Here is a 13,159-nt window from a genome sequence, read left to right as displayed (position 1 = left end):
TTTACCAAAATCTAAAGTAAAGCACTTCTGTGGTGGTTGAGAGACTTATCCCTGCAACGTTACAGGTCATACTCCTAGTGGGTTTTTTTTTTTTTGGGGGGGGGGGTTACTCTCTTTCCTTTTTTTCCCTACTAACTATGCACTCAAGACTGCATGCACCTCCAGTCATTACGTATTGGCTTGTGAGCATATATCCACTCCTGGGATCTCTCACCCAGTGGCATCTACAGAAGGAACTTATCTTTGAAAGCTTTTAGTTGCAAATGTTTAGAAGCATGTTCTGTTTGGAGATTTGTTAGTCTTAAGAGATTTGACTTAACAAGCTGCATCCTGTCAGTGGAGTTGGGTAATTTCCATTGTTGGCCCATTCTGGGAATGGAGAGACAAAACACACCTGCTCTACATGACATAAAGCAAATAGAAGGAAGTTAGCATGAAATCTGGATGAGAGAGATATGATTCATTCTGCAAGAATGGCCAGCTGGCAAGATTTCTCCCCACGTCTGAGGACTGCAGCACAGTTGGAGCTATGATAGTTATTAGCAATTTGATGTGAAGTAAAGTAACTTCTCATCGATCATTAGAAACTGATTTCCATTGCTTGGGAAAGTATAGGCTTTGTTGAAAGTCACTCCTTTCCATGCCAGCACCTTTGGCAAATTTCCTAACCTCTCTTGTTCTCTTCCCACTTATTTTTTTTCCCATTTGGCACTTGTTGTGTTTCTTTAGATGGTGAGCCAGGGTCTATGGCGGGGTGGTTCCACTTGGGCTTATCACGGAGCAGATAGCACAGTGTGAAAGCCCAGCAGATGTGGTGGGACCTTGCTTGCTGGCATTTGGGTTATCTGCTAGTACCCTGCGGAAATGATTTCCGAATGAAAGGAGAGTGTTGTACTTGGTCAGCAGTACCTGCTCTACACCTCTTAGAGAAACTACGTCCATTATAATAGCAGTCGCTTTGCTGTTTCTTCATTCCATGGTTCTGAGCCAAATTTACAGCACAGTTTCAGTTTTTGAGAGCCCAAGGTAGTGACCATGGTTGACTATAAGCTTTTCTTTCTCCCAGATGTTCAGGCGGTTGCTTATGAAGAACCAAAACACTGGTGCTCCATTGTCTACTATGAGCTCAACAATCGTGTGGGCGAAGCATTCCAAGCCTCCTCTACGAGTGTGCTGGTGGATGGTTTCACTGATCCTTCCAACAACAAGAACCGTTTCTGCCTTGGGCTGCTCTCCAACGTTAACCGGAATTCCACTATTGAAAACACAAGGCGGCATATCGGAAAAGGTGAGTTTCCACTTTAGCCTCTTTTGAATGTTTGTCTCCTGTGTCCTTGTTCTCTTTCCCTAGCAAACCAGCATAGCAAACACCAGATAATTTCCACCTGGTGCCGGGTGTTAGTAATTTTCCACTTTGTGTCATCAAAAAGTTCTTTGCTTTCTGTTCAGTGATCACTGCAGGTTACCACCTCATCATAATGGTTATCAATTAGCTGAACTAGAATTTGCTGTTTGGGAATGCTATTCTGTCTTAGGTGTGCTGCAGAAGAAAATAGCTGTAAACAATAACTTACACCTAAAACTAAAAGCAAATTAAAATAAATAAACCTAGAGTAGTTCAAATAAGTATCATAACTCACTGGAGGGAAGAAACAATCCAGAGTAAATCCTGAACTCTTTTTAATAGACTTATCTAGTGGCAGTATGAGTGATGTAGTTAAGAAACTTTTAGATGTATTATAAGATTAGGCAAATGTGGCTATATGTGTGAATGGTGGTGGGGGCCTGCTGGGGCTCCACTGCGGGGGAGGAGGCAAGCATGCATGGAGTGGGCAACAGGTAAGCCCTCGGGGTATCAATGTGGAATCATGACTTGATTATACATAGTGTATATGCACATTTATACATCTCAAGCGTGTGTGTGCGCCTGTGCGTGTGTTCGTGTGTCTGTACGTGCACATAGATCTATCTGCTGAAAGGCTCAAAGGCAAAGATACCCAGCAGCAAGAAGCACATTTAGCACTCAGATTATCATCTCTCACATCATTTCTCACTGAGAGGAACCTGGGCTCCTTGGGGCAAGGCCTGATTCCAAAGTGGGACTTTGCTAAGTCAGAAATTAAAGAAATGCTTATGAAAATATTGGAGGCACATCATGGGAGCCAACTTGGAAAGGCTTCCACCTGCCAACTCTGGGGAAATTTGAGCATGAAAATAATTAAGTAATTGCTCTTCCCTTTTGCAATCATCTCTGACGCACCAGTGGCCAAAATGAAGTTCAGTCCCTTTGTGACATCTGACAGGAGCTAGAACCGTCAGAGGCCTCCCAGTGCACCTTCCCCCATCCATAGGGACACCACGTCACCCCCTCTTTCCAAAGAGCTGAGACAAAAGTATAATGCCCAGCTCATACCCATCGGGAAGAATGGTAGCCTTGAGGTTGTTCGAGAACATGACAAAGAGCAGGACGTGGCAGAGTGGCCCAGGTGTGCAGGAAGAAGTACATCACCTGCATGGAACAGGTGCAGCAGGAGGAGCAAATGGCTCAGCCGTTCATGGGGGCTTCACCCAGCAAGGGAGTCATTGCTGGAATAAAACTGGAGAGAGACCACACCCAGATCCTAGACCACCAAGCAGGGAAGTAAAAGGGCAGCTCCAAGGAAGAAACAGTTGAGATGCAGAAATAACGTGGTCTTGTGTACACTTTTCATTACACACTGCTAACAGCAGTTGTACCAATTGACACATAAAACCTAAAATCACACTAATGTAGAATAAAAGCAGGAATAAGATAAATACACAGCTATAAGAAATGGTTCCCGGGGAGGGGCTTGATGGGGTCACCCTCTTCACCCACAGTGCCTGCTACCCCTGAGCCCTCTGCTCAGAGCAAACGCTGATACCACTGCACTTTTCTCCATTCGTTGTAAAAATCCTCTGCAGGTGTTTTCTGTTAGTGAAAACAGGTACTAATACAGGTCTTCTTAAAAGCAAAGTAGAGTAACAGGAACTTTCAAAACAGGGGTATTGGCAGCGCTAAGATCCTGTGGCTGTGTAAGGTAATATCCCTATTACTGGGAACTTCACACGCTAGTATTTAGGGTGAAGGGCTGTGACGAAATGGTTCTGGAAGAAATCATACAAATATAGATGTCTATGTGTTTATATGTATATACATTCACCCATGTAAAACAATCTCATGTCAGAATATATACACAGACACACACATAGATAGTAAAGGCGTGCGTGTGTGTAGTGTGTATGTGAGGGTATGTGTGGAGGGCTAAAAGGGAGGGAGGTGCCAATGGAGTAAATTGTTATAATAGACAAATCTGGATAATACTTATTTGGGTGACATTTGTTTTGTTTTTCTTTGTTGTTTGTTCTATTTTAAACTTTTCTGTAAATTTGAAATTATTTCCAAAGTAAAGGTTTTTAAAAATGACCTAATTAATATGAAATTTAGAACAGTGGACCAAATTAAAAGGTTTTTTAAATAGATAAATTAAATGGATTAATTAAAGGTTTTTGAAAGCTATTTGAGATAAAGTTTAGCATTTATAAATCCCCAAAAAAATCAACAAACAGAAGAACAACTCTTAGAACAGGAAGTTCCGTAATATGATTAAAGATATTAAACTGCTCTTGATAACAAGGTGCTAGAACTTAAGGTACATACCATACAGACATCTCTCTATGGTCTATAAACCCTTGAAACTGTATAGAAACACGATTTTTGATACATTGAATTGTAGAGGTGACCATTACTCCAAAGTAGTTAACAGCCATTGTATTCTGAAACATTCCTATTAAAAAATAGGAATAGGGAGAAAGTAAGGATTCTGGAAACATTGTTATTTAAAGTTATTCCTGATGTCCTGACTAGTCTACCCAGTTGCAGAATTGGAGATCATGGAAAGAAGCCAAAATTATCATTTTCAGATGATCTGATTAACTAATTGATAATAGTCTTACATAAATTCTTAAAGTAAGTAGGTCAGAAGCTCTTGATATGTTTTACCAGATCTTTCCAGAAAGTTCTTCTTAATTTCCACTGGTACAGTAAGTCTGAGTGCCTTTCCTCCTTCATCCATGTCAGTATTACTTGTGGCTGTGGTATCTATTCAAACAATATGACAGTTTGTCTAGAAACCTCTAAAGAATCTATTTTTATTTTTTTTTAAAGATTTATCTATTTATGCATACAAGCTCTGGGGCACAAGCCAGAGATGCGGGGTGCGAGAGGATCCACCAGAGACTGTAGGGAACAGAACAGGCAAACCGACCGAAGCACACTGCTGAGGGAAGCAGCGGGTGAGCCAGAAAAGGTCTGCTGCACCATGTGGGTTGCTCCCTGGCTGGTGGGGATTGAACTCAGGCTGCAGAGGCTGCGGATTGTTTCATAGTGCGGTGCTCAACCCCCTGTGCCACCAGGGAGGCCCCTAAAGAATCTATTTTTAGAAGCTGTATCTCAGTCTCCTTTAGTCTGGTAAGTCAGAAAATATGGTGGAAAGGAAAATCACTTTCCCAATAGTAACAGAATATGTAAATTTCTTAGAAGTAATCTGACCCAGCAATATGTGAGAATTATGTAAAGAAAACCAAATTTTACTGAGAAAGAATTTGAATAAGTTAATAGGCAGTCAGTGTTCTTCTAAAGAGAAAGCATAATACTGCAAGAATATTTTCAGGACATTACCTCTTTCTAATTTAACCTATGATTTAAAACAATCCGTGTCAGAATCATAATGCGGTGCTTTTTGAAAGTTGGAAAATGTTTTCTGTCACCTGGCTGGATAACAAATCCAAACAGCTAAAATTTTTAAAGAAAGAGAAAAAAATTCTTAACGTTAGGCTTAATAAAAGATTATGAAACAGCAATTAAGTCAGCGTGTAGACAAAACAATAGAATGAATTAAACTCAGACCATTCTGTAGTTAAGATTTTAATGCGAGTTAAGTGAAGCATGAGAAATCAGTGGCGTCTTCTAATGGCTCTTCAGTAACAAAATGAGCTTTGGGGTGCAGCCGAGGGGAGCAACCCTGACCTCATTCCATATATGCAGTTAGATTAATAAGTTGAATTTTTTTTCCTAAAGACAAGCTGTTGAAAGGCTGGAAGAAAATGCATTTGATCAAAGAGGAGGAAACTTTTTAAGCATAAGAAGCAACAGAATAGATCACAAGACATTTGACTACTTAAAGATTTCAAACTTCTGTGGGCTTAAAATAATGCCATGAATAAGATGAAAAGACAGAGGATTAACAGGGAACCAAATAAATAATTTATACCTTTCTTCTATGCACAACTGATAAAAAAAATAATAAAAATACTAGCAACCCATTGGGATAATAGGCAAGAAATAGGAACGGTCGTTCACAAGAGAGACACACCTGGCAAATCGGCCTCTGAGCTGGTATCCAGCCTCCTACACAAATCAATAGTTTTTTCAGCTCTCAATTAGGGAGATTTGGTTTTTGTTTTAAACTCAGACTCTAGACTGGCAACACCACGTGTTGCTGGTGAGCATGTAAATTGAGACAAGCGTTCTGAAAGTGCTTTGGCAAAGGGAAGTAACAGCCTCCCGATCCGGTGATTTAGCTTCCAGGAATCTCTTCTAAGGACATCCAAAATAATCCAGAGACATTTACTGTGGCTTTGTTATAACAGCAGAAAATTAGTAATGGGGAATCATTCAGGAAATTTGTTGTGATTGTATGGTTGTGTGGAAATGTTAAATTTTTTTTTTACATGTACTTCCTTTATTTTTTAATTTAAATTTTATTTTTATATTCCCCATACAATTGCAACCCCCTTATTTTGACCCCAATCCCTCCTTTCCCCGCCCCCCATCCCCCATAGAGTGTCTCTGGTTCATAGTTGTTTGTTGATTTTGATATTTTCTTTCTTTTAGTTATTCTTTTTCCTGGTCCCTTATTTAAGTTTTCTAGATTCCTGCTATGAGTGAGACCATCCGGTATTTTTTCTTTTTCTTTCTGGCTTATTTCGCTGAGCATGATCCCTTCCAGCGCCATCCATGTTGCTGGAAATGGCATGTGTTTATCTTTTTTGAATGCTGAGTAATATTCCATGGTGTATATGTACCACATCTTCTTGATCCAGTCATCTATTTTTGGGCATTTGGGTTGTTTCCAAAGCTTAGCAATAACAGGAAATGTTAAATGTTTGACAAGAAAGCTTGGTGACACTCAAGACCAAATTCAGTATGTCAGGTGATTGAGGGTCCTTACCTGTAGACCACTAAAGAAAGGAGAGACAGTGTTTTCTGCTTCTTTGTATTTTGTTGTACTTTCTAAATTTTGTCAAATGAAGGTTCCTGATTTTGTAATCAGAGGGAGAAGTGTCTCTGTCTCTCTGTCTGTCTGTCTGTCTGTCTCTCTCTCTCTCTCTCTCTCTGTCTCCCTGTGTCTCACTCAAATTACACAAAACAGAAAATTGGGCTTCAGCCCCAGCAGCTGTTTCTTTGTTGCTGAACTCTGAGCCACACATGTACTTAAGTCACACCACATAATATTTCTAAGAGACAGTCATTTTCAGCATTTACTCAGCCCCGCTGAGGTTACCTGCAAGGGACACATGGGATGCAACTCTTGGCTGGGTGGCCTGGAATAAAGTCATCTTCTTTAGTGGGTGGGGGCTTTGCCAGAATGGTTTCCCCCTCTTTCCTTTTTTTATTTTTTTAAAGTCTGAGTAGATAGGTTTCCTGCGCTCCTGGCACTCTGCACCTCACTGGGAAAGGTTGGGAGCAGATGGCAGTTCAGTGAGATCAGATTCCTCTCAGTATGAATTATTTTTCTGGTTTCTTTTTCCTGGATCTTACAACTCTCAGGAATACTTCCTCCACCTGTAGTTTTCTATTTAGTTCTTTTATTTCTTCTCTTGATCCTTCCTTCTCCTACCCTACAGTTTTTAGCTGCAAAATAAATGCAAGAGCTTGGATGGATATGCATTGGGATTGCATCATAAAGACCAGCTTTATTTTGCTGTATCTTTAAAGTTAGAATCTGTACTTTCCATCCATAGTCAAATAGGGCATTAAACACTTGTCAAAATGAAATTGCTGTGGTTTGTTGCTGGTATTCATATTTCCTAGAAACCTAGATGTGCATACGGGACATTGTATTAACTAATCCAGTTAGCTGAGATTTCTTTCAATTGTGCAAGACTTTGAGGAAACCTTTTTCTTTAATTAGCCAGAGTTTGAATTCAGGTAAATTGATAAATTGAAGCTACACAGATATTTTTTCATGTGGAAAAGACAGTCTTTTCAAATAGTAATGCCTTAAATTCCATGCACTGTCTTCCTGCAGGCGTTCACCTTTATTATGTTGGAGGGGAGGTATATGCCGAGTGCCTGAGCGACAGCAGCATCTTTGTGCAAAGTCGGAACTGCAACTATCATCATGGATTTCACCCCACGACAGTTTGCAAGATCCCTAGTGGGTGTAGTTTGAAAATTTTTAATAACCAAGAATTTGCTCAGTTATTGGCACAGTCGGTGAACCATGGCTTCGAGACAGTCTACGAGCTCACAAAAATGTGTACTATACGAATGAGCTTCGTGAAGGTGGGTAGCTGGGATTCCTCCGGTTGGGGCTTATCACATTTTTGTCATGCTTCCTCCCAACATATTGACCTATTTGCTCTTAATAGGTGTCTGTACAAGCCACCTTATTACTCCGGCACTGATAAACTTTAACCAGGATGTTGATTTGTTAAGAGAATATCAATTGAATATGGAAGTATTTGTTTAAAACGCCAATAGTTTTAATAACTTTTCCTTAGTGAGATAACACCATTTTAGCCATCACAATACCATTAGAATATGTTCTGTTATATATTTAGCATAAATGATTTATTTTTTTTTTCCAACCTCCACTAAACCACCCACACCCATCTGCCTCTGCCATCTAGGAGGTGGGGATGGGAGGCAGATAGTATAGATAACGGAAAGGCATGGTTGTTGTATGAGATCAGCTCAGCAAATACACCTCACTCCTTTTCACTCTGTTTTTAGAATTTTTCTGATGGTTAACTTTCATTTGCTTGTGTTTCAACAACATGCAAGTGATCTTTATGTAAAAATAAAGGTTCAGGCTGCTAAAACTTATTTTTGATTGGTCAGGTTTCTTAGTGGTTCTGGTAAACCTCATGATGTTCTTATAATTCAAAAGTTAATAAGGCCCCTGCCCAGAGATAAGTGGCTGCCCAAGCTCCAGATTGTACTGTGAGGTGGGAGGAGTGGGGAAGGCTAAAGACATTACTCACAGTAATTGTGCTCTGTGCAACCTCCTCTTCTGCTTCTGAGAAATACACATTTTTAACATGCCATCGAAATATTAAAAAAAAAATTAAACATCTGATTAGATTTCATGAGTCAGTAAACTTATTCTAGTGGCTGACTGACTTGTCTCTGAATTCTCAAAGATAAATGCTCATCCTCTGTTACCTTGAGAAACAAAACTAATTATATATTTGGGTGAGGCAATCACCTTTCATGTCCTCTCTTTAGAAGCTCATCTGACTTGTTGTGAAACCTGTTTTGTAATGTATTTATTACAGAGGGTAATTTTGGAACTTTGTTAATCATCCTTTAGATCAAAGATACCCTCTCCCAAATACCATTTTTTCCTACTTCTTTAAGTCGTATTAGCACAGCTTCTCTGTGTTCTCTTAGTGTTTGTTTTCTCAAAACATAATCCAATAGTTCTTTGTAGCCAAGTCTTGTTCATTTTCAGCATAGAAGGAGGTTTTGTCCCTTTTAGGAGGGTGACCTATATACCATGTACCTAGGAGACTACAAGACCTTTCTCATGCATTATTAACACCTAGGGCTTAATTTCTGACTGAGCATTTTAGCGAAAATGAATCTTAAAATGAGGACAGTTACTTGTCAATAGCATGTTTGGGTTTTTTTGGTTTGTTTTTTGGTATGGAGATAAGAATCCCTCTTTCAAGAGCTGAGGTCCAGCTTCTAGTCCTCTCTGCCACTTTGTGATCCCCATGTTCACCATCTCTGATGGTGGATGGCATTGGAAGCTGCAGTTATCATGGCTCTCGTGATGCACCTGTTCTTACCCAAGGACCTCTCGAGAAGAGCTCATGACTGTCGCTCTAGTTGGCTTTTTTCCTCAAACTCTTATCGGTCACCCAGTCAATTCTAATGATTTTTCACTTGGACACAATTATTTAGTTTGACATAAGGGAAAAAACAACCATTACACTAATAAAAAGTGTTTATAACACAAGGATATGCATTAAACATTGATTAGATTTCATTCACTCAGCAAATAGTTCAGCAAACTATTCCAGAGAAATAATACAAAGATTAAAAAAGCCCCTGAAGCCTCTAGCTTCCAGATGCTTATGGACTGGTATGTTTTAAGTGTACTGTGATATGACAAGCACAGGAATGGAGATACAAGATACATTAGACATAGCTTTCTGGGAAGCTGGGTTTGGAGAATTAAGGATGAACACATCTATTAAAAACTGCTGCTCGTGTGATAAAAGGAAGCTGCTTATCATACATTAACAATAAAAAATTTGCACACTATTATACATTAGCAACAAATATCTTGCACACTCAACATTCTTTATTATCACGAGGACACATACTTTACCCTCTCACACTTAGCATCTTTATAGAGAAATGATACAGAAAACCTTACATTAATAGCCAATCTTGTGCTATTTTAAAGATGATCATTTTTACTTTAATATAAAACACTTTATAAATTATTTGCATAATAAATTCTCTTGATCCAAACAATCCAAGTGAGTTCAGGTGAACGGTATTTCTAGAGCTCCTGCTTTGTCTTAGTTACTGTGCTAGATGTCAGAGACCAAAAAAAAAAAAGAGAGAGAGATCAATCTGGCCTTCAAAGTTCTCAGTGTCTAATGGGGGCCACATGCCCATAAACATGCCTTGAAATGAAATGTCACAGCTTGTTGATAATTGTACAAACACAGATATGCACACATGTACATGCACATATCTGTACAGAGGGTGTTATGTCCACATGTGCATAAATGGATATACATGTATAACTGTGTAGTTTATATATTACATGACTTTCTCTTAAAAAGTTTTTATATTCAGATACATTTCTTGAAATCCCTGGAGCATGTAGGTAGCAGAGATAACTAATACTGAACCTTCTCTGATATTCCTCATGAAGCAAGTTTTGTCAGATTTCATATTCCATTGTCTACCACGCCAAAAAATTAATGACCTTTCTGTTTTGCTTCATGACTTTCTTTGCAATTTTAGTATTTTAATCAATAATTCTGCAGATGCCTGCAAGCTGTCTTCTTATGCTTCTTATGCAAATGCATAGTGAATGGAAACTGTTGGTCAAGAGAATGGCTTGGTGTCACTTACAGCTTTTTGGATACTCGCTTAGAGATTGAAAAATCAAGAGCTCTGTGCTGATGAGATCTTCAGTGGCTGAATAGGGAAGAAATGTCAATTTGTCTAGTATACCTTTTTTCTTAGGTTCTTGATATTGATTGAAATTGATAAAGTGAGAATTGCTATTACTACATGATCAATATCACTAAGCTATCAATAATGTAATAGACAATGAAAACAAAATGTTAAAACACTCCTATCACGTATTTTAAAACTTTCATTTCCCAAGACAAGGACCTCTTTTTATTATTACTCTTCTTTTCCTTGTTCACATTCTTTGAGGCATTTCAGAAACAAGGCGGTACTCCCCCTACAAGGATGGACTTTAGGGAGCTGGGCACATCCCTCCCCTGAAACTGCTTGCCAAATTGTGTGTGCATTTCTGTGTGTGAACATTTGTTTTTGGAAAGCATCCAGAGCGTAAATCAGAGGGTCCAATTATAAAAGAGTTCACTCTTTTTCTTAATAACTTTCTTTACTGAGTTAAGCAAGTTCAGTGACCTCCACTGTGTTGTTTCTAGGGCTGGGGAGCAGAATACCACCGCCAGGATGTCACTAGCACCCCCTGCTGGATTGAGATCCATCTGCACGGCCCCCTCCAGTGGCTGGATAAAGTTCTCACTCAAATGGGTTCACCTCATAACCCCATTTCATCTGTGTCTTAAACGGCCTCAGGCTTCTGCCTCTTGAAAACTATTGAGCCTTGCATGTACTTGAAGGATGGATGAGTCAGACACAATCGAGAACTGACAAAGGAGCCTTGATAATACTTGACCTCTGTGACCAACTGTTGGATTCAGAAATTTAAAAAAAAAAAAAATGAAAAAAACCTTTGGTGAAATACTGTTGATATCAAGAACCTGTTTAGTTTACAGTGTAACATTCTATTGTAAAATCGGTGAAAATGCAGACTTTTAGCAGGACTTTGTGCATAGTTAGAGGGGAGATGGCCAGGCCAGGGACAAATCAGCTGTTGGAAGACAGTCCTAAGAGCTTCTTGTTTGGCACTTTAAGGTCATCATTGGGCAGAAGTTCAGCATTAATAGTCTTTCTGATGTGTGTTTTTATCAGGTAGAGTCTTCTCATGGGTTTTCATAATATTTTAAAACTGTTTGTTTAGTAATGGTTTTTTTGTTATTTTTTTAAGTAAAGGTTAATCTGAATGATAAACATGGTAATCTTTCTAAAATTGTATGCTGACCATACTGCTGTCAGAATAATGTTAGGCATATGCTCTTTGCTAAATATATATGTACAGAATATTTGGAAGTTAAGAATTGATTAGACTAGTGGATTTAGTATGGGGGGGGTGGGGGGAGAGGGAAATGACAACCGCAAATGTAGAATATACTGTAAAAAATTCAGTTTTTTGCTTTAAAAAAACTGATGTCTGAGTTTTGCTGTGTTTCAATTTTATAGAGATTTTATCCTACTTTTTTTTTTTTTGGCATCTTCTATCCATCCTCTAAAAAAGCAGTTATGCAGCTGGTTAATTCATGTAACTGTGAGAGCAAATGAATAATTCCTGCTATTTGAAATTGACTGTCTATATGTTTTAATACCAATTGTATGGAGTGCTTGGATTTAATAAGCAGTTTTTATGGAGTTTACAGTACAGAAATAGGCTTTAATTTTCAAGTAAATTGTTTGCCAAACCTAGTAACTGTTAAATATTTGGAGGATTTAAAGAACATCTCTGTTTAAATCCATTTCACACTTTTTTAATTTTTTTGTACTATGTTTGGTTTTATTTTCTTCTGCTAATCTTTTATATTCACTTATGCTCTCATACAGAGTACTTTTATTCCAAAACTAGTGGGTTTTCTCTACTGGAAATTTTAAATAAACCTGTCATTATTGCTTACTTTGATTACACATTTGTTGTTTCCTTTCTTCACACACTAGATTGATGATTCATTTCATGAGACTTGCTACTCTTTTCTTAGGGTTTTTCCTCAAATATTCTTTGCCAAACTCAATTGGCAAATTCAGTTACAGAGATAGGGAGATGGAGTCAAGTGACTCTTTTCACTTTAAAAGAAGGGACATAGGGAGCTGAAAAATTAAGAAAAGACTAGATAGCACAATAGATAGGTACATACACTTTTTATGTGCGGAATTACAGCAGCAACAGTTGCAGCAGATACCAGTCAGTCAGCTGGAAGTGCCAGATTCTGGACTTCAGCCGAGGTTGCAAGGTGGCAACAAAAGGATGTAATATTGAGGGAAGAATAAGAACTAGAAATGCAGCAAACAGAAATGAGTACTTTTACAATCCACTTGGGATTGGGATGAGCCCACCCCACTAAACCTCCTCCACACACACACCCCCCCCAGTTTACCCTTGAAGGACACAGACCTGAAGAGACTGTTCTTGGCCAAACAGATGCTACTTTGTCCTTTACATTTTTATACCTTTTCCCCAGGGCTACTTACCAACCCATTTATTCCCCAAACCTCTGAGCAGGCAGAAGCTACAATTTGAAGGGTGACAGGCCTTTCCCAGAGGGCTTGCTGGAGGCTGGAAGCATAGACCTTCTGGTTCTTCATAACCATTCATCTTGAGTCATCTCTGTCTTTTAAGGATTCTCAACACCTGGAATTTTAGGAGGATATCAGGAGAATTTCTACCTCAGCTTATGATTGTCAGGGTGTGGGGATTTTGGAGTGGAATCATCCATCCCTCTGGGTTCATGCTAGGCTAAATGAGAAATCCAAGCAGCA

The 13,159-nt window shown here is 38.9% G+C and overlaps 1 protein-coding gene across 1 annotated transcript in view; it reads left to right on the top strand.

Annotated features, from left to right (window-relative positions):
* Window positions 1-12,739, top strand: part of SMAD1 (SMAD family member 1) — a 68,774-nt gene extending 56,035 nt beyond the window's left edge. The window contains exons 5-7 of the mRNA XM_037497515.2: window positions 1,067-1,288; window positions 7,332-7,588; window positions 10,957-12,739. Coding sequence (XP_037353412.1) covers window positions 1,067-1,288; window positions 7,332-7,588; window positions 10,957-11,100 — 623 coding nt within the window. The 3' untranslated portion in view covers window positions 11,101-12,739. The remainder of the gene's footprint in view (window positions 1-1,066; window positions 1,289-7,331; window positions 7,589-10,956) is intronic.
* The last annotated feature ends 420 nt before the right edge of the window (window positions 12,740-13,159 follow it).

Source organism: Talpa occidentalis, unplaced genomic scaffold (genome assembly GCF_014898055.3).
Source record: "Talpa occidentalis isolate TD23 unplaced genomic scaffold, MPIMG_talOcc4v2.1 talOcc4.8, whole genome shotgun sequence".
Classification (NCBI taxonomy): domain Eukaryota; kingdom Metazoa; phylum Chordata; class Mammalia; order Eulipotyphla; family Talpidae; genus Talpa; species Talpa occidentalis.
This window is presented reverse-complemented; position numbering and strand designations above follow the sequence as displayed.